Source organism: Catharus ustulatus, chromosome 11 (genome assembly GCF_009819885.2).
Source record: "Catharus ustulatus isolate bCatUst1 chromosome 11, bCatUst1.pri.v2, whole genome shotgun sequence".
Taxonomy (NCBI): Eukaryota; Metazoa; Chordata; class Aves; order Passeriformes; family Turdidae; genus Catharus; species Catharus ustulatus.
In genome coordinates, this window is record NC_046231.1 from 15056277 (window position 1) to 15078952 (window position 22676).

A 22676-nucleotide genomic window follows, 5' to 3' on the forward strand; every position below is an offset into this window, starting at 1 on the left:
AAACATGGAAACACCAAAACATTGTAAAGTACAGTCAGTGAGGAAATGAGATCCCTGTGGCACAGATTTGCCAGTCTGACTTTAATCAAACAGGCATCCAAGGTGGAAGAGAATCCACATTTTAGCAAAAACACTAACCAGCACTCTGCTGCTGGATTCAGTCTACATTTGGACAAAAGTCAACGTGAAAATGATGGACAGAACTTTCCTAATTCACACATCTCTGGATGAAGTTCAACACCCTTGAGTTAGCAAAGGCAGAAGGTGAGAAGAGCTGCTGGAGAGCTGGGTTCTGGGACCTGTAGGAGCTCTCAGCTCCTACTGAGGTCTGTGGGGAGCCAGAGCACTCAGCAGGAAGAAGCAGGCTCAGCTCTGCTTTGTTAGTACTTCATAGTACAATAAAGATAATAAAGGATTTTAAAAATAAGCTACATCACACCATGAGAATTCACTATAACAGCCTCTGCTGCTGAATCACTGCCAAGAAGTGGGATGGTTTTGGTGTAAGTTGTGTGTGAATTAGTAAAGTTCTACTATACAGACAGATATTTTTAAAAAACCAACCTGTACAAGACTTGGAAGAGACCGACTCACAACCTCAGTTGGTGCAAAACAAGCAGAACCCCACAGATTTTTGTGCTACTTCACTGACACCAGCTGTGAACCCTGATTCCTTGTAGAAACCTAGTAAAAGTCAAGAGCTGCCTACTGAAGTGCATCCTTAACATACAAACACCACAAATGTGTAATTAAAGTGGAGCAGAGATTCCCACTGTATGATCCCTACCAAAAATAGGAAGTGTGGCCCCAAACCTGCTCAGAGCAGGGCTGACACGTGGCAAGCAAGGTGCATTTTTAAGGAGTTAAGAATAAGACTGAAATTGCTATCCAAATAACCTTGGCTTAAATAAACTGGTCCAGAATTCTCCTCTAATATTTTAAGATATTGGAAAAATTGAGCTAGCTTTCAAAAACAACACTGATTAAAAAAGATGTTCGATGATACCTTAAAAAATACCCAGAATATCAAATTAATTCCAGTCCAGCATTGTAATTAGTTAAGAATACCTCCTGAAAATTATAACCTCACAAAAAAATGTGGGTACTGAAGTTAAAAGCATCAGAAACATTATGTACTTGAAAATACCACTGATCTTTTAACATTTAAAAACAAATCAGAACATTCTTTGGAGTCACCAAGTTATTAAAACCTGTGAGTTTCTCTACAGTCTCCACACTGCCTTTTCAAATCAGTCTGTGTACAGATCCAGTCTTTGAGCAGTTTAATATCAGAAAATACAGAGTCTCTGACCAGCAGGAGGCTACATTAAACAGGAAAACATTGGCATTCTCTTTTTAGTACTGACTTCTGCCAAAAATAGAGACTTTCGAGCACAAGACAGCACAGCCCTGTTTTAGGAAATAGTTATTTTCTCTTCTTTTCTAAAATGCATTGTATGTGTACTTCCAGTGCAAACTTTTTCAGCACTTGCGACAGGCGAGAAGGAAAAGGGGAAGAAGAGACAACTCCCTCTGCTCTTGCTTGGAGGAACCAATAGCCATAGCTCCTGACTGCTGAAACCAGCTCCCACTGCTGGCAGCTGGAAAGAGCTTATTAAAGATTTCTGGTTTTAAATAAACAGATTACAAGTTAGCATGAAATCTGGCTATGGTTCAATGTGCATAAGGATCGGTCAGAGATGCTTTCCCCTCTCAGTATTGGTTGGAGTTCATTAAAAACAAGTCTGTGGTGTTTCTCCACGTGTGTCATGAAATGTGAGAGATCTGTCTGACTCGGGTTTGTATTTCCTGTCGACACAAAGGGCAGGTCTCCAATTGCAAGGCACACTCCATGCACAGGTCACTGGAGGAGAAGAAAAACCAGTTAAAGCTTGCTTTTATGTACGAAAAACTAATCAACAACAACAAAATAATACAAGCACTAAGCAGTTTAGTCAGCCTGCCAGAGGCACAGTCAAGACAAGTCCCTCAGTGTGGAGATTAGGCATTGCAAGTCAGGTGTTGTGGATCCATTTGCAGGCTTTGAGAGGAGCTCCTGCTGCTCAGCATCTCCCAGACCTGCAGCTGCTCTTGCAGTTGGGCAGGATCTCACTTCCCTGTGCTCATTAATCCCAGCACTCATTCAGGTCTGGAGAGCAGCAGCCACAGTGCCCTGCAGCAGCTTCTCCACTTCTTGGAACACACCAGGCACATCTTTTTAACTTTCCATCATCTAGATACATGGCAAGAGTCCTTCCATGAGTGCTCTAAAACTCAAGGAATTGGACTTAACTGGATTAATTTCCCTGCTTAAAGGCAGGGAAGTACTATTTTGGTATAACTCATACTGCTGCCTCATTTTAACTTTTAGAGGATATTCTCAAGTCACAAATTCCATTTATTGAACATTTAATGAACACATGTTATGAATTTTCTGCTCTGCTTAGGTGATCTGGATTTCACAGCACCAGTATCAAGTACTGATGAGTAAAACCTTTGATATCAGGGAGAGAAGACTCAGTAGCCCAGGGCAGCACACAGATATGGCCTCTGTACTTCCCCAAACACACACACCATTAGGGGTCAATCTGCTCAGATCTAGGATGAGGGGAATAGTGGGAATACTGTGTTTAACATCAACACATCACATCCTTTCCTTTGTCCTGGGGAGCCAATCCAGATGAGCAGGGACTGCACATGGCCTCATCTAAGCTGTACATCACACACATTTTCCTATTTCTTTGGATTTGGGCTTTTTTAAGGTTTTACCTGTGTCCACATGGCCTGAGTTCTGTGTCTGCTACCTCGTCACAGCAAAGTGTGCAGCAGTTCTCTCTGATACTCACTTGCTTCAGCAAAGCCAGGCGCCTGTGTCTGAAGGGAGACAGACCCCCCCAAACATCAGTTTGAGTCAAAACAACAGATTCAAAACTATTCTGAGAATTGCATCAAGGCCAACATAACACTTGTAGCAGTGCTACACTGCAGTGCTGATAAACATCAATCACAAGTACCCACAAAAAAAGGCTTAACACACCCAGAGACCTGCAAAACAGTCTGAGTCCCTTCTCTGGTCTGTCAGAAAGCGACAAAAAAGGGCTTAAATAACAATTCTCCTAGTTCCCACATCTGTACACTTAAAGAAATTGTTCTTTTGTACCTGGGTACTTTTAGGAGTTAAGAAAAAAAACAACCCAAAGAATAAACCTCATAAACCCATGTATCAACAATATACAGAAAACCTATACTGCTCTAACACAATTTAAAAGAATAAAACCTTCAAATTAAATCAACATCCCAGTGTGGCAACAGCCACAAGGGAAAGAAAATAAGTAAACATCCCATTTGATGAAATGAGACATTTCCCACCTGGAACACACACACAGCACCCATCACAACTATTGAATGGCAGGGTGATGTACTAAATTCAGCACAACTCTGCATGAGTTCATTTTAAATCCTGTGATGGATAATTAGGGTCTACTCATACAGGCCTTTGCCTTATCTTGTATCACTTTTAAGATGATCAAAGCTATCTAATTTAGGATTGGCTTATCATTTCCAAGCAGTTCAGGCTGTAAGGCAGAGATGATCTTTGTTTACACAAAGAACAACAGTGTCCAACCTTGAATGGAGCCTTTCAGTGCTGCTGCATAAGGCAGAGTCTGTAACACAGGGGGCCAAGTTTCACCAGTCAGGCATCAACAGGAAACCAGTTTCCCCCAGTTTGTCTCATCTTTTGGCACAATCATGTAACAGTTGTCACAGCTATTGCCTGAACGTTGCAAGAGCAGTGCCTGAACGACATCAATCCCATCTGAGCATCAGCCACCAACTGCAAACCTCTCATCCCACTACCAAGACAGAATACTTAATTTGAGAAGGGAGGGTGACAGATTTGTAACTAAAGATCACCTTAAAGACTACATCAGACTCTCACAGCACCTGCAGTCACAATAATTTACTCTAGCTATAGGCAAGCACAAAATGATTTTACAAGTTGCATTTGATTTTCTCTGCATAAATACAATAATCTGAGCCTCTAACTTTGCCAATGTGTCTCCAACCTAGAAGTTTTTTTCTTTTCTTTTTAAACACTAAAATACTTAAATAACTCAAATACACTTGATCAAAGCTAGCTAATTCAAAACCAGTCTGAATTTTATTACAGCCAGGGGTACCTCCTTCAACAACCTCACCCCCCAATAATTTGTTGCAATTTAAGATTATTTCAAATCACATACATCAGCACCTGTTTGAGGGCCATCTTCAGACAAAGCTGGAAATCCAAGGCACACCACATAAATTATACTGCACACTGTTACTGCTTGTGTTCCAGTAAGTTATTTTAAGTTATACAAGTTAATCAGATGAGTTATTTGTTTTTCATTCCTGCCGGACGTTTGGTAAAAGCTAAAGTAGAAGAATGTACCCAGACCTGTTTCTATCTGGGTTGAATTATATTTAGGTGGGAAAACACTTCTAAATTTGAATAACCCTTGTCAGTACTATCATTCAGAAATGGGGACATTTTCATCAGGATCAGAAAAAGACAATTTCAAGACTTAAAATCATTCAGCACCTCCATGCTGCCAACACCACAAATTAGGTCAATTTTAAATATGACATCTTCTTTTAATTAACACTATACCTCCTCAATCAACCTAATAATCCTTAGATGGCAGAAGATATTTCTATTTAAACAGCTTACTGTGTGGTATTAGTTCATTTTAATTTAGCTTAGTATTACAAAATATATTTTAATTTAATGGATTTTGGTTGCCTATCTCCTGCCCCAGTGACGAAATTGCACTGGAGCCTATTGTCTCATCCTTTTAGGAGAGGAACCTATGGAAGTATGACCCCATAAGAAATTAATTTTGCTAGTACAAAGCAAGACTTTGCAACTCGGACATGAAATATTTTAATTCTCTGCATGCAAACACACAAGGTAGGAGGATTACCTGGGTAAAATTATCTTCTCTTCTGCTGTCAGAAAGGCATGATCATTGAAGGTACTGAACTTCATTGGTGGTGGGTACTTGAATGGTTTTGCTCCAAAGTTGAACTCACATTGTTGATAGGACATGAAACTTGCTGCAGCAAAAAACCCTGATCTGCAACATGAACAAGCATTTTAGAATGACTTAATAGTAGAGCTTTCAGACATGTTACTATTACCATTTGAAAATACAGCCTGAGACAGAGACATGTTTAATACCAGTGTTTTGCAACTAACATCAAGTTCCAGCTGCACATACTTAGCTTGTTTGGTTCTCAACTCTTGAATTTACTATCAGTATTTGTTTGAATTTCTTATGGAGTCAGCCAATACAGCTAGGATCAGCCACACTTTTAAAACCACACCCATCACCTCTCAAATTTACTGAAGGGCCAGAGACCAGTAATACCCCAAGTCCTAAAAAGTATTCAAGCTTATCAATTCCATACTCAAAGAACAGAGCACTAAAAGCTGAATAAAGAAGATACTCAGCAACTCTTTGAACTACTCTTTGCCTGTATCTTGAACTTTATTTTGAGAAGAAAACATGGATGAAATTATTAGCCTGGTAGGAATAACTAATAACTAATGTTTAATTAAGTTGCATAGGAAGCTGCTTTCTCAAGTACTATCTTTTCTGAAGTAAAAGGCTGAACTTCCCTATGAGAGTTATAGCAGTTCACCATGTGTTAATTTTAACAACAGTTGGCAAAATAAGCCCAACACCTGCCTGCAATGCTGAATATTCAGCGTGCTGCTCCAGGAGCTGGGCCCAGTGAATGGCTCTCTCCAACACTTACAAGATAGGCTTTATTTTTCAGAAGAATTCCTCAGGCACCAGAAAATGGTTCATCTTTGCTGCAGCCTCATTCTATTTTAATGCTATGCTAATTTAACAGTATGAAACACTGAGCTGAACATACCTTTGGAAAGTCCAAAGTATTTATTTTGGATCCTGAAATCCACCTGTAAAATTATATCCTTCTCACTGATTTCTAAGCAACTTTCAATGGGGAAACTTGCTTAATGATGGCTTCAGGTAAGTAAATATGAATTTACATCTCAAATTGAAAACTCTTCATATAATTAAAGCAATTATCCACAAAGGTCATGTCCTTCCAAATGAGCAGATACTTACACAGCAGATGAAAATACTTGCTTCTCAGCAGGAAGCTGGTTTCCATTTAAATAGAAGATCATTTGCTTTTCTTGCAAGTCTAGTAGAAATCCTATTGTGTCTCCTTACATGCAAAACAAAAATAATTTAAAGATTTCATTTCTGTTCAATGCCAACAGCTGAAACAGTTATTGTTTCAAGTATCACATGTCACTGTGAGTTGTCTTACTCAAAAGGAACTGTTTGCAAAAGCACAAAAGAAGAAACATTGATACAGACAGTAACTAAAAAAACCCAAAAACCAACCCAAACCAAAACACCCAGGAGAAAATAGTAGAAAAAATTAAGTATTTTAGTCTGCCAGAGCATTAATACTACATAGTTGTAGAAGTATTGCAGAGTATTTGCCAAAGCCAGAAGAAAGCTGCACTCTGTCACTCCTTGCCTATTTTACACCTGTTGAAAATAGACTTAAGCAAGAGGGTGTTCTGAGGAGAAATTTCCAATATGCTTGTGCTATTTATTTTTAAGAGGTGTTTTTAATTTAGCCATCCTTGGGGGGAAATTTTAATAGAGGAGAAGGCGGCACAGTTCACACAAGCATGGCATGCACAGAATCCTACCAAGATTTCAAAGCTGAGATCAAGAACAGAACTTTGCTGTCCAAGTAGTTATCCAAGAATTTAAAGTAAGCAAGACAGTGCAACTCCTCCTTAAAAAAGAAAAAAAAAAAATCTAATTCAGAGATCAAGGTTTTTCCCCCTTCTCTAAAACAACTCTTAACCCAGAAAGGAAGATTTCAACCCTGTTGTGTATGACTACAAACAAGTGGAAAAAAGTCTAATGATTAAATGTCTAGTGTTAATTGGTGCTATGATTTTCATTCTGCATTTGAAAAGAAAGTGTTTAACCAACAAGAGTCTCTTTACACAGACTGGGGAACAAGACTGTAGTGCCCACTCTGCTCATTTCAATCACTGTTAGAGACACAGTAATTATTAAACCCTTACGATCATCAGCATCAGGCAGTGCTTTGCTCACACCTGTGAACAGACACCTGCAAGGGGAAAAAAATCCTGTGCAGAAATCCAATGAGGATAAAGAGCAGAAGACAGACTGAATACCTTCTTTCCAGCAGGGGTGGGAATGTGGTTTACTTCTGGCATTGTACCAGATCAGCTGCCGGCAGCCATCGTACGCGCAGGAGTACTCATCGTCCCCGATGCCGTAACCTTCCTGCAGGGAGCAGAAGGTTTCACTGCAGCCCTTCCTCACACACAGGGGCTATAAACTCCATTCCCATTCACCTAAACCACCCTCCCAGGAGCAGGAAGGGTTTCTTTCTCTCTCCCCCAGGAAGGAGGTCTTTTTCTTTAAACTAGTTTTCATTTCATTTTCACATCAAAAGGGAAATTGTTGGGGTGAGGAGGGAGAAGGGGATATTGTCTCCAAAGTGTCTTCCATTTTCTGTGGCCTCAAATCACTCCTGTCTGTTAAAGTATTTAAAAATCAGAAGGCTACTACCCAAATAGGTGAAATTTTTGCATCTTAAAAAGTCACCACAGAGTAACAACCACTCTCATCTTGAAGTCCCAGCACCGAACTTGTGATGCCTTCCCCACAAGACATGCATGTGTCACCACAACCCACAGCACACAAAGGGAAAAAAAGAAGCCCCTTCACGTTATTTGTTTCATATTGTGTCCCTTTCTCTGCCAGCCTCCCTTAAATTATGAAAATATTATCAAGTGATAGTCCTAAGGTGCCAGGCAAACACAAAACTGAAGACTTTGAGAGTGGGAGAGAAATCTGTCACGTAGCAGAGCCCAGCCATGAAACCCAAAAGCATTTTGGAAGGTAAGTAACTTCCTCGTGCTCAGCATGGTTTGTCTGGAGTGCAAATACCAGACAGCATCTGATTACACAAGCCTGCCATGTCCCAAATTAAAGCTAAGCCCAGCTAATGGGTGTTTAATGTCATATTTAGGACTAGTCCTTTTGTTACAGATGCTGTAAATAAAGAGCATATGGCTTCTGAGGCCTGTGTTTGTGACATACCCAGAGGATAATATCCTTGTATTTCAGGCACACACCTAATGAACTTAAATAACAGCAGCATTTGGCCACCAGCAAAACAGCTGCAGCAACAGAAAAATCATTCTACTCAGATGTGACATCTCCCATTTTCATACCTTGTACAGGACACACAGAAAAATGCACATACACCAAGCTCCTTAACAGTAAGTGGGAAAAAAATCTTTTAAGCCTCTTAGCAGTCTAAAGGCAGACACATGGCCTTTCATTTCAAACAGTTTCTGTTACACTTACTGTCTACAAGGACTGTGCTCAGCACAGGTCTGCATGATATTTTTGTTTGGTTGGTGTTTTTTGATTTTGTGTATGGTTTATATATTTTTTTTACTTAAATCACACTTTAATTCCATGCTAAAAATGTGGGACTGGACTTTGGATGTGACACAGATGTGCATGTTATACATCAGCAGAAGACAATGCTATTTCCATGAATAATCAGAAGAAATGGAGCAAGACCTCTGAACTCACAGGAATACCCAAGTTACATGGTGAGAGAAGCTACTCTTGCATTCCCATTGGGTTTCTTGCCACTGGTGTTGGTTTAATCTCCTCAATATATTTATCTCATACCCCCACAATCAGTATTTACTCACATGTATGCATTTGACCTATCTTCATATTAACTGCTATATTTAACTCAGCTGTAGAATAACTTTTTCTGTAATTATCAGAAATGAGCAGTTTTAACTGCTTATCTCTGCAGTACAAACATAATTGCTCTTCTAAAATAAATTCCAAGGAGAACAGAAAGCCATGCAATTACAACAGTAAAGAAGGGCTACAGCTGAATTTCTCACTCAAGCTTAGCTAGAATAAAATGTCAACTTAAAATCCCAGCACTGTTTCCATTCTCAGCACTAGGCCTAACAAACCTTCTGTTCTAAAATTCTAACTTGCACTTCAATGAACTTTAATGATCATTTGGCAGGGTGATAATATGGAAAATTAACTCTAAGCTGAGGTAGAAATGGTTTATGGGTAATAATCATTACTCATTATGGAAATACTGAAACAAGTTATACCATACCATAAAATGCATACAAAGTTTCTAACAGCCATGCAGTTACCACAAAGATTTAAGAAGAAAGACCTAGTGACATCTCCATGATCATTGACTATGTTTGGACTTCATGTACACATGGCACATTTTGCTTTATTGCTAGCAATACATAATCTTATAAGTAAATAGCAGGAGTAAGAATATTTAGAACTAAGAATAAGATACAAAATTATCTGGATGAGGCAGACAGTAAAGCACAGACAGCAGACTTGTTCTGTACTCTCAGAAAAAGGCAAGAAGGTAGAGGGTTTAATCTTTTTGTAATCCTTACTTTTAATTAAAAAGAAGCTTTTGCATTTCAAGACTGTCCCATATTTCTGCTACCAGCAAGTTCAATGATACCATGTTATCAGAGTGAATTTATTTCCCTTGTGAAAGTTAATTTAATAGGAAAATGTGTTAAAGAGGATGATGAAATGGCTGCTTGGTGACCTGTGTAAAGGACAGTGTATGAGAAATTGCTGTTCCTAGTGACTTACAGTTTGCTTTCAAAACCAGACAGTAACTACTGTAATCTAAAGAACATCCAAGAGATTATGCTACAAGAAATAAGAAATAAATTCCTTATAGCTTCCAGACAATAGCCAGCAGATAAACTGTCTCTGCTGCAGCTCTGCATGACTTAGGTGGACAGTGTCAGTCTGTAGCAGTAACAATACTGACTTCTCTGTTTAGCAAGAGCAGCTCTTCATGGACACAGAAAAACTGAAGGAAACAAGCAAGAGCTCAGTTGTGACCACAGAATAACCAGAGCTATTTTCACAGATGTAAGAAGGAAAATATTGATGTTACATTACCAGCTTGATGACATTACAGGTACTCACATGGTTGAGAAATTTGCTGTCTTTGGTTGCCCATCCTATCTGCATCACTCCTGAAGTAATGACTGTAACTTCATAGTACCAGACTCCAGAATCGACGCAGAACGTGCATCTGACGCTTTCAAAGGACGAGGCATCACATCGTGCCTACCAAACCCAAACAGAAGTTCAGTGGCTACAAAATCAGCATTCAAGCAAGCACCTTTCTTCCCTGGATCAAGTTTCTTGCATACAAGAATATACCAATCTAATTTTAGAGGCATTTCAGACAAAGTGACCTCTCTTTATAGCAGTAGTTGTCGCAAACTAGTGGGTAGGCAAAACTGAAAATTGTTCAGTGGTTAAGCCACAGGCAAAAAAAAAAAAAAAAAAAGGTAGAAAGTTGACAGAAACAATTTAAAGATTTGAAGACTAAGACAACCAAGACAGGAAAACCTAAATCATTGGTTAACTGATTCCTGGTAGGAAGGACAAGGAGGCATTCAATGTTAATTCACAAAAATTCATCTGTAAGTAGTCAAACAAGTATTTAGAAGGAGTTAGAGAAGGAAAAAACCCCACATGGCTGAGAAAAATCTGACTGCTGTGAGTTTTTCAAGATGAGACAAGACAGAGTGGTATTTTGACTAAAACTGTTCACAAAGTAAGTGAAAAGCCATCTGACTCTTAAGAACCCTCACTTCCCTAAGTTTTGGGGCACACATTTTACTTTAGTGTGAACATTTCTACAACTGAGATCAGTGTAGTGATGTTACAGTTTGACGACAAAGCAAGATTTCTGTACAAAGCTGGCAGACAACATGGATTCATTCTACAAAATCACAGGAGCAAGTGCAAAGCAAAAACCTGCCTTTTTCTTCAGCCTCTTTTTCAGGATGAAAACATAAAGCAATTTCTTACCTCTAATCCATGGGGTGAGATCTTCAGGTATTCGCTGACATCGTTACTGTTCAGCATAGCCCTAATGTTGGTCAAGTCAACCTTCTCATATGTAAACTGCCTGCCTTCTTTCAAAACTGAAAAAAAATAAATCCCAACCAGTGTTAATTACTGCTGCTGCAAAACTTGATTTTAAACATTTCATACACTGATGATCTCTTTAGGATCCAGGTAGTTTTTGTCATTACTGAATGAAACATTGAGATCTTGCCTGCATAAAACCAGCTTCCAACACAGTGTGTGTTAAACACCCTCCAAACATGAAAGCATGACCTGTGCCTCTGACTACAGCTCCCATAATCTAATTAGTACTTGCAGGAAAGCCACAGGCAAATGGAAAGCATCCAGGTTCACACCAAGATGCCACTGTTTCAGGATTTACCACTGTATTTGTATATTCCGTGGGGAGAGTTGCTCCAATTCATTACAGTGGAAACAGATTTGGGGATAGGAAGAAGATAGGAAGAAAACAAGGATTTAAAGGTTTCTACCATCTCAGTTTAGGTGATGAACTGGAACTGAGTCAAAGCAGCTCTCTCCCTGCTTGCCCTTTCTACATGGAAGGATCAGAAGCCTATCTCTTGCCAGGTACCAAACTGTTGACATATACACATTCATTTACAAGTCAAAGATCTTATCTTAGGACCCTTCACATAACTCAAAGTTGCTACAACACTTACACAGACATTTACTAAACACAGCTGACACTGGCTTTCCATAAGCTGACTAAAGCCCTTAAAGCCCAACAGACCTTTTACCCAAATTTATCTAAAAGGCATTAGAAAATACAAGGTCATTAGAGTTGCTGCACCCTTGAAATCACAACTAACCACACAAATCCAGTGATTTTTAGTAATCCAAGAGATCAACCTAGAGAAGTGCTTTGCCAAATACTTTTTACTTTTGATCACAAAAATCCAAAAGTATATTTAATTTAATAAGTCTTCAGTAATTCTTTGAGCCAGTGTGCCATGACCACAGGTGTGGCCATCACCAGGACGTGTCAGCAATCCAGATGTTCCACAGGGACAGAGCTGCACTGCTGAGCCACTCAGCAAATTTACTGAAGTGTGGGTTACAGGAAATTGGTGTGAAGAATTTTCATTGCAGCTCCAACTTGCAGAGTACAAACCACTTCCTTTCAAAAACATTTCCCTTGCCAGAGTTTTCTTTCCATACAATTACACTGGATATATTTGTTGGTGTGTTTTTTTGTTTTGTTTTCTTTTTCAAGGAGATATTACAAATGCAGCCAGGTACACTAAGTGCTCACACAAAATGAACACAAAGCAATCCTCCATCTCTTTGGAGGAGTGATTAGTATTAAATTAATCCATCCCTTTGTTATACCTACACAGATTGTCTAAACTCCACTGGGCACAGAATCCAACCTGGCGTTTTAGGTAGTCAGGATTATCTGTCCATTTCTCCAGCAGGATCAGTTGGTCGCTAATGCACGATTCAGAAACTGTCATTTTATTTTCACCTGCAATTTAAGAGGAAAAAAAGTAATTGCTATCAGCTAGGGATAAGTTTAGTTAACAATAATAGCATCCTACAAATGCAGTAGAACTCTCTATACACATCTAAATCTCAGTATTGCAAGCAGCAGAAAAATTGTTTGGAATTCTTTTCATTGTGGAATTATTTTCATTCAGATTTACCACTTCTCAGCATGGAGCTGCATCACCAAGAGACCAATCACAGCTGTTCTCCATCTCTCCAATACTGATTGATTTATTTTCAAGTTACAAAGGTCTCATGTCATAAGTCATTATGTAGTAGTTTCTAAGATAAGAAGGACTGAGTTTCAGCAAATCTCTTAAGGGCTTGTGGGTAAGGGTGTCATTAAAACAAAAAGTATTTTTTCCTGCCTATAAAACTCCCAATCCTAACTATTGTCCAGCTCCAGATTTATGTCAGTGATAAAGGCCTCGTGTCACAAATCCTTCTACAGCAATTTCTAACAGGGGAAATAAGTTTCAGCAAGTATCTCAGGGGTTTTGAGGGGTAGAGGGATGTCACTATCGCAATAAATACCAGTGCAGACTCAGGCTCACAGGTGATCAGGCAAAGCAAGTGACAATAATGCAGCAGAAGCCATGGTGTTAAGAGCTACACTCAGGCCCATACTCACTTGTTTGTGCAAACTTCTCCAGTGCTATTAGTGCAAAAAGCATCACTGTTGGGTGGGACTGGAAGTTCTAAACATAGGCAGAAAGAAAAAATTAATTAATACTCAAAACAGACAAGAAGAATTGCAAGACTGTCACAGAAGGTTTTAGGAGCAAAGGAGCCTCCAAAATTCCTGCATTCCACCCTCCTGTGGAGAGCTGGTTCAAGTAGATCAGATATATCTGATATATTTGATTTCTGATATATCAGTTATATCAGAAATACCCAGAGTCTTGTTCCATTCACTTTTAAGTATCCCCAAAGATGAAGATCCCACAGGCTCTGGAATCTCAGCTTTCTGTAACATACACTGCCAATATTTAGCAGACACGACTCCAACTTTTCACAATAATTATAATAATAAAATTGCAATCTAATTGCCATGTATGGATACATACAAAAGGATCAAAGACACTTACCAAGCTGTGAAGTAAATATTCCAATATGCCTGGGCTGAGTAAGCCTATGCTTGCAGGACCTGCAATAACATCAGGAATTAAATCCCTCCATGGGAAATACCCCTTACCCATCACCACAGATGTTTTACACACAAGGTAACAAGTTATAGAACACCAAACAACTTCACAGCAAAGCAGACTATAATATAAAACAATTATCATTGTTCTCATTAAAATACTTGGTGCACATTTAATAATTACAGAGTTACTGGCACATTACAGTCCTGCTCAGTTCACTGCTCTAAGTGGGGACAGAGTTCTAGCCACACTTCTGAGATTTCAGAGTAAGACTCCAGCAGCCTCCACTCAGCATTTCCATGCTCTTTACTTTTGTAAAGATCTCACCTTTACTTCCAGAGTCATGTGTAAATACCAGCTCCATCTATCAGTAGTCCAAAATAAGCAAAACTGAGCACCTTGATAGTTAATTATACAGCTTGCAGCAGCACCAGAGCAAGCAGCCAACTTAAAACGGACAAGCCCTGAAATACTGTCCACTTAATCAAGAGAGACAGGAGGGAATCAAACTCTGGCATCTACAAGCTCTTAAGAAATTGCAGTGGGTTCCAACACTTCATTAACAAATTTGTTGCCTGAGCTGACACAATGAAATCTGTGCCCACTAAGATGAAAGTAGATACAGTATCTCATTTCGACTTAGTACAATACAGCAGAAGTATTACAGTACAAAAACACTTCCAGATCTTGTTCTTTACTTGTTGTTTCTTTTTCCACAGAAATACAGTAATTGGGTTTTAATAACCATTAGGTGACACCAGACAATCATGTTTTTCCCCTATTTCCTGTCCACTTCCAGAAAAGGAGCAATAAAACCAGATACAAAAGAGGTCATCAGCAGGAAGGAAATTTAATCAGGTTCCAACAGTGTACTAGGTAGCAATGACAGGGAATAAAAATTCTATATGGAAAGTCACCTTAAAATAGAATCTCAGCAATTTTCTTTTAAGCAACACAGAAGAGAATCTTTTCAGCTATCTACAATAGAATAAGACATGTCTAATGGAAAAATCATATTTTTTACTTCTGTACAGCCTTCAAGACCACTAACTTGATATTCCTGCCTACACTCTAGAGAATGTGTCCTCAGTAATTCACAGCCAGAGTGGGTCTGCAGAGAGATTGATTCCCAGTGCTAAGGCAATATAACAAAGAGTGATCCCCAATCACTGACCACACATCAGAAGGATTTGTGAATGGCTCATTCAAACATTGGAATCAATCAGATTCTGCCACACCTGGTACCCCCATCATGCAGAACTTCATTCAGTTCTAAGAAAACACCTCTGACCTAGTGTGGAAGGAGCTGCAGAGAGCCAAATGCCAGCAGTGAGGAGAACCCCAGGGCTTTACCTGCTAATTTCTCTGCCAAGCAGCCGAGCACTGCAGTGGTGTTCCGGTGCTTGGCAGGGTGACAGGCGTCCTGGCAGGCAGCAGCTCCACTTAAGTTTAGTATTTCAGTTAACTTCTGTAATGCATCCTGCAACACAAAAACCAGAAATCTCTTCAATGTTACTGACAGATAGAGCTCCTCCCTAATTTAGTATCATAAGAACAGATTGTTCTTAAACATTACTGAAATTGGCATCATATTACAGACAGCATGGGGTGGTTATCTTTTAAGATAATGAAGGACAGATGAGAAGTTCAACAAACCCAGGGGTTGTAACTTTAAAATTACCACCAGATTGTTGGTCCTTGTGATCAACAGCTCAGAACACTTCTGGGCATATCTAAGTGAGCTCCCCATAGCAATAGGAACCAATTGGCACATGTGGCACCACTGCCACCTGATCTATTTCCAGTGTCCTAAAACTCATACCCTTTTCAAAAGAAAAGGATTGTTTCAGCTTTTAGAATTCAGGACTAAACAGACACACCCCCTCCCCAAAAAGCCCATCATAAATTTGTCAGCTTTACAGGATGTCAAACTGTATTCTGAGAGCCTAAGTGTTTTTTTGTAATCACACAAATTTAGGAAGTAACCAATGAAGGTAATAAATCCAAAATGCCATGCTTTGACTTGCTTTGTTCAGGCAGTATGGTATGAATCAAATTCCAGACAGGTCTAGAGCATTTTCAGGGTAGTTAGGGGTTAATCTAGAACCAGAACAAGTCATCCCACAGGGAGAACCCCACCCTGAAAAGTTCCAAATCCTCCTCAACTTTCCAGACTTCATGAAAGTTTCAGCTGATTCCGATTGAAACTGCATAATCTCAGGCAAGGATCTAATTAAAATAGAACTCCTCATATTGAAGTCATCAGCAGCCATTTGGAGGAAAAATGAGCACTGCTCCAGTTGAATAGATGTGTTTTTTTGAACTGTGCTCTGAGCCACACTCGAATCAGTTGACTGGGCTAGAGTCTGAGATCTGTACAGAGATCACACTTAAAAGTAGTTATGTTCTTAAAAGGAAAGCCACAAAAACAGAACTGATGAACAGGACTGAGCTAAGCGGAAAGAACAGAGAGAGAAGAGAGAATGACTGAGCTACAGACTTGGGATGGAAAGGACTCACTAAAATTAGACTCTTGACATACTGGTACTGCTTTTAGCCATTATTAGAACTGTCAGATCAAGTATTTTGAGTTAAATAAAGATTTTATAGAATAAACAGTTTACTGCACTGCCCTTTTAACTTTATGGACTTGTTGTGGGTTGGCGAGGTTTAGAAATTTTTTCCATTATTATGTTAAGCTAGCCGGGATGGCTCTCCTATTAGCCGTTAAGAGCTGGAGATAAAGGACTGCTGAAGCAATGATGGCCCATTAGGGAAAGGTGGAGTCCTGCTTTTGTGTTCCGCAAGTAAGAGGACACTGGGGGTAGGAGAACTACACAGCTCGCCGGCCGAACTCGAGGAGAGAGGTTCCGTTTCTCCTGTTGGGATCAGGCTTCTTGGATTTGGACTGCTAAAGCTTGCTGTTTCCTCTGAACAACTGGGAACTGGGACGCTCACGGTGAGCAGAGCTCCTTCCTCACCCTTTTCTTCCACCTGGGGTGGTGAAGCTACCTCGCCCCCTCCCCTGCCCCTGCAGCAGTCGCGACTAAGAAGCCGCCCGCCCTGGTCCATCGGAGAGCCATCGGTGACTGAAAAAGGGACTGGGACTGAATTCCGTTCTGTTCTGTCACTGTTTTTTTTCTTTCGTATAGCTGATGCTGTTTTTGTTTGTCTTATAAATATTTCAGTAAAGAACTGTTATTCCCAACCTATACCTTTTTTGTGCCTGCGAGTTCCTGAATTCCCTTTTCCTGGTAATACTGTCCCTTTAAACCGGGACAGATCTTGGCGCCCGAACGTGTGGCACGAGGTTAAGGAATAACAGTTCTTCAGTTGCCTGAGATTTTTTTTTTTTTGTGTGTGTGCTAGCAACATGTGGTCCAGTTTAATCTGGTTTGGGCTGCATGTGTTCATACATGTATATCTCCCATTTGCAAACCCTTACATAAGCATGGGCCCTGTAACTAAGGCTACTGTGACTGTTATCGAACTTGCTTTGTGGGTTGATAAGGTGAGGAATTCATGGATTTTTAACTTCCTTTGGACGGCGGGTGCATGGATTCAGGGATACCACACACTAAATGCATGTTTTTGGGATTACTTTAATAATGGCACCTACTGTGAGGGAATAACACCAGGGGAAATTTTCTCCCAACCCCTCACCCAAGTTTTTGGGTCTACCCCACCAGTTTTTGAAGGGTTCAGATTTCCTCTGAATGCTAATGATATCGTACAGTGGCTGGTGTTAATGATAGGCTTGTCCTATTTAACATTAAGAGATAACGGGGGATTGAGCTGGATAACAACTCTGATACCTACTCCAGGAAATAGGGGTGCTGCCACAGAGCCTGACCCTGCCCCAGAGACTAGGGATGCTGCCACAGAGACTGACCCTGCCCCAGAGACTAGGGATGCTGCCACAGAGCCTGACCCTGCCCCAGAGACTAGGGATACTGCCACAGAACCTGACCCTGCCCCAGAGACTAGGGATGCTGCCACAGAGCCTGACCCTGCCCCAGAGACTAGGGATGCTGCCACAGAACCTGACCCTGCCCCAAAGATTAGGGATGCTGCCCCAGAGCCTGACCCTGCCCCAGAGACTAGGGATGCTGCCCCAGAGCCTGACCCTGCCCCACAGCCCATCTCAGAAAGAAACCAACCGGAGTGGGTGGGGCTTCTAGTGAAGCAGATGAGTGAGATGGGCCAGATGATGAAGGAGTACCTCTCCCCAGCTGGTGAGAAGCCCTGCCATAAAGGGGGAGAATCCAGTGATGCTGTAGTGGAACCCATAGGTGTTACATCTGCCCAGGGTCCAGGTGAATTGCAAGGGCACTCACAGCCAGCAGCAGTCGCCCCTGTAGAAACTAGGAAGTCTAAAATGAAAGCAAGGCACCTAGACAAAGAGGACCAGAGAGGAGGGCCCTCACAACCAGCAGGGGAGCCAGAGGTTGAAATCATCACTGAGTCCCTGTCGTATGAAAATCTCCGCAATCTGCGGAAAGATATTGCACGACGGGGCCGGGAGGCTTTGACAACTTGGTTACTTCGGGTCTGGGACCTTATGGGTACAGGTGTGCACCTGGATGGTACAGAGGCAAGGAATTTGGGATCCTTGTCCCAGGACTCAGGTGTGGACCAAATATTCGTAAGGGAGCCAGGCCCACTTCCCCTCTGGGAGCGGCTTTTAATGAGTGTAAGAGAGAGGTTTGTCAACAAAGAAAGAATGCAGGAGTACCATAATAGAATGCATTGGAAAACCGTTGAGGAAGGGATTCAACAGTTGAGAGAGGTGGCGGTACTGGAGGTACTCTTTGGGAGGGATGGACAGCATGACAATGACCCTGACAAGGTCAGGTGCACAGGTCACATGCTGTGGAACCTGGCAAACCGAGGGCCATCTCAATACACCACCTTCATTGCAATGATTAATGCTGATGAGCACCGAGAAACAGTGAGCTCTGTTGCTAACAAGCTTAGGGATTTTCACAGTATGATGAATGGCGTAGTGCAGGCCCAGGTTTCTTCCGTGGTCCAAGAGATGAGGGGGATGAGGGAGGAGATCAGGGAGGTGAGGGGGATGAGAGGTGACATAAGTGAGATGAGGGAGGAGATCAGGAAGATCAAGGCAGCACCAGTGCGAGCCTCATACCCCAAGGTTACAGCCCAATGCTCCCCAGCTAGTGGAAGAGGGTACACCCCACGAGCTGACCTATGGTTTTTCCTGCGTGACCATGGGGAAGACATGGGAAAATGGGATGGGAAACCCACTTCTGTCTTGGCAGCACGGGTGCGTCAACTGAGGGAGGGAAATGCTAACCGAGGGAGCTACACTAAAGTGAAGGTAGCCTCAACCTCCCATGACCAAGGTGCTGGGCATTACAGAAGGGAGGATGATCTGTCAGACCCACTTGAAGGAACCTCCACTATGTATGTTCAGGAAAGGAGTAATAGCCAGGGCTAGAGGGGCCCTGCCTCTAGCCAGGGAGAGGCACGGGATAACAGAGTCTATTGGATGGTGTGGGTCCGATGGCCTGGCACATCAGAACCACAAGAATACAGGGTATTAGTTGATACTGGTTCACAATGCACTCTAATACCATCAGAACATGTGGGGGAAGAGCGTGTTTCCATTGTTGGGGTGACGGGGGGATCACAGGAATTGTCTTTGCTGGAAGCTGAGGTGAGCCTGACAGGGGAGGGGTGGCAGAAACATCCGATTGTAACTGGCCCAGAGGCACCGCCCATTCTAGGCATAGATTTTCTTAGGAGTGGCTACTACAAAGACCCAAAGGGATACAGATGGGCTTTTGGAATAGCTGCTGTAGAGACAGAGGGCATTAAGCAGTTGAACACCTTGCCTGGACTGTCAGAAAACCCATCTGCAGTGGGACTTCTGAAGGTGGAAGAGCAGCAAGTGCCAATTGCCACCTCAACAGTGCACCGCCGGCAGTACCGGACGAATCGAGATGCTGTGATCCCCATCCACAAGATGATCCGTGAGCTGGAGAGCCAAGGGGTGCTCAGCAAAACCCACTCACCCTTCAACAGCCCCATCTGGCCCGTGCGCAAGTCTGATGGAGAATGGAGATTGACTGTGGACTATCGTGCGTTGAACGAAGTGACTCCACCACTGAGCGCTGCCGTGCCGGACATGCTGGAACTCCAGTACGAGCTGGAGTCCAAGGCAGCAAGGTGGTATGCCACCATTGACATTGCTAACGCATTTTTCTCCATTCCTCTGGCAGCAGAGTGCAGGCCTCAGTTTGCCTTTACATGGAGGGGCGTGCAGTACACCTGGAATCGTCTGCCCCAGGGGTGGAAACACAGCCCCACCATCTGTCATGGACTGATCCAGGCTGCACTGGAAAAGGGTGAGGCTCCAGAACACTTGCAATACATCGATGACATCATTGTGTGGGGGAACACGGCAGTGGAGGTATTTGAGAAAGGAGAAAAGATCATACAGATTCTGCTGGGAGCCGGCTTTGCCATTAAAAAGAGCAAAGTCAAAGGACCTGCCCGAGAGATCCAGTTCCTGGGAGTAAAGTGGCAAGACGGACGGCGCCAGATCCCCACTGAGGTCATCAATAAGATCACCGCAATGTCTCCACCAACCAGCAAGAAGGAAACACAAGCTTTCCTAGGTGCCATAGGCTTTTGGAGAATGCACATTCCTGAGTACAGCCAGATTGTGAGCCCTCTCTACCTGGTCACCCGTAAGAAGAACGATTTCCACTGGGGTGCTGAGCAACAGCAAGCCTTTGCCCAGATCAAGCAGGAGATCGCTCATGCAGTGGCCCTTGGCCCAGTCAGGACGGGACCAGAGGTAAAGAATGTGCTTTATTCTGCAGCCGGGAACCATGGCTTGTCCTGGAGCCTTTGGCAGAAGGTGCCTGGGGAGACTCGAGGGCGACCTCTGGGATTCTGGAGCCGGAGCTACAGAGGGTCTGAAGCCAACTACACTCCCACAGAGAAGGAGATCTTGGCTGCCTATGAAGGAGTCCAAGCTGCCTCAGAGGTGATTGGGACGGAAGCACAACTCCTCCTGGCACCCCGACTACCAGTGCTGGGGTGGATGTTCAAAGGAAAGGTTCCCTCTACCCACCACGCCACCGACGCCACATGGAGCAAGTGGATTGCCCTCATCACGCAACGCGCCCGCATCGGAAACCCAAATCGCCCTGGGATTTTGGAGATAATTACGAACTGGCCAGAAGGTGAAAATTTTGGTCTCGCCGATGATGAGGAGCAAGAACAAGTGAGCCGCGCTGAGGAAGCCCCACCGTATAACCAACTGCCAGCAGATGAAACATGCTACGCTCTTTTCACCGACGGCTCCTGCCGCGTCGTGGGAATGAACCGGAAGTGGAAAGCAGCCGTATGGAGCCCCACACGACAGGTTGCACAAGCTACTGAAGGAGAAGGTGGATCAAGTCAATTTGCTGAACTCAAAGCTGTTCAGCTGGCCCTGGACATTGCTGAAAGAGAGAAGTGGCCCAAGCTCTACCTTTATACTGACTCGTGGATGGTAGCCAATGCTCTGTGGGGTTGGCTGGAAAGGTGGAAAAAGGCAAACTGGCAACGTAGGGGAAAACCAATCTGGGCTGCCGACGAGTGGAAAGACATTGCCACCCGGGTAGAGAAACTACCTGTGAAAGTTCGTCACGTGGATGCCCATGTCCCCAAGAGTCGGGCTAATGAGGAACACCAACACAACGAGCAGGTTGATCAGGCCTCAAAGATAGAGGTGTCACAAATAGACCTGGATTGGCAACACAAGGGAGAATTGTTCCTGGCTCGATGGGCCCATGACGCCTCAGGTCATCAGGGCAGAGATGCCACGTATAAGTGGGCACGAGACCGAGGGGTGGATCTAACTATGGACAGTATCTCTCAAGTCATCCATGACTGTGAGACGTGCGCTGCCATCAAACAGGCCAAGCGAGTGAAGCCCCTCTGGTATGGTGGGCGTTGGTCCAAATACAAGTATGGGGAGGCCTGGCAGATTGACTACATCACACTGCCTCAGACCCGCCAAGGCAAGCGCTACGTGCTGACCATGGTGGAAGCCACCACCGGATGGTTGGAGACCTACCCTGTGCCTCATGCCACTGCTCGGAACACCATCCTGGGCCTTGAGAAACAGGTCCTTTGGAGGCATGGCACCCCTGAGAGAATTGAGTCAGACAACGGGACTCATTTCAAGAACAGCCTCATAAACAGCTGGGCTAGGGAACACGGCATTGAGTGGGTGTACCATATCCCCTACCATGCACCAGCAGCTGGGAAGGTCGAACGGTGCAATGGCCTGCTTAAAACCACCTTGAAGGCACTGGGTGGGGGGACTTTCAAGAACTGGGAAAGTAATCTACCAAAGGCCACATGGTTAGTGAATACCCGAGGTTCCACTAACCGAGCAGGCCCTGCCCAATCTGAGCTCTTGGGAACACCAGATGGAGATAAGGTTCCAGTGGTACACATGAGAGGTATGCTAGGGAAAACTGTTTGGGTGAACTCTGCCTCCAGCAAAGACAATCCTGTCCGTGGGGTGGTTTTTGCTCAAGGACCAGGTTGTACCTGGTGGGTGATGCAAAAGGATGGAGAAACCCGATGCATACCCCAAGGAGACCTTGTCCTGGGGTGAACTACCTATGATACTGTGTATGTAACTGCATGTATGTATGTAATTTAAAGGTTCTAATTTAATGTAGTATGTTAGCATGGAAAAAATTTGGGGTGGATAATGTTGTGGGTTGGCGAGGTTTAGAAATTTTTTCCATTATTATGTTAAGCTAGCCGGGATGGCTCTCCTATTAGCCGTTAAGAGCTGGAGATAAAGGACTGCTGAAGCAATGATGGCCCATTAGGGAAAGGTGGAGTCCTGCTTTTGTGTTCCGCAAGTAAGAGGACACTGGGGGTAGGAGAACTACACAGCTCGCCGGCCGAACTCGAGGAGAGAGGTTCCGTTTCTCCTGTTGGGATCAGGCTTCTT

At 42.9% G+C, this 22676-nt stretch overlaps 1 protein-coding gene across 1 annotated transcript in view; it reads right to left on the reverse strand.

The window, feature by feature from the left end:
• Positions 1–1266: 1266 nt before the first annotated feature.
• RSPRY1 (ring finger and SPRY domain containing 1) overlaps positions 1267–22676 on the reverse strand; it is a 40005-nt gene continuing 18595 nt past the window's right edge. The window contains exons 6-16 of the mRNA XM_033069783.1: positions 15038–15164; positions 13628–13686; positions 13171–13237; positions 12388–12519; positions 10995–11110; positions 10098–10241; positions 7244–7355; positions 6141–6243; positions 4965–5117; positions 2770–2874; positions 1267–1864 (exon numbers count right to left, since the gene is read on the reverse strand). Coding sequence (XP_032925674.1) covers positions 1768–1864; positions 2770–2874; positions 4965–5117; positions 6141–6243; positions 7244–7355; positions 10098–10241; positions 10995–11110; positions 12388–12519; positions 13171–13237; positions 13628–13686; positions 15038–15164 — 1215 coding nt within the window. The 3' untranslated portion in view covers positions 1267–1767. The remainder of the gene's footprint in view (positions 1865–2769; positions 2875–4964; positions 5118–6140; positions 6244–7243; positions 7356–10097; positions 10242–10994; positions 11111–12387; positions 12520–13170; positions 13238–13627; positions 13687–15037; positions 15165–22676) is intronic.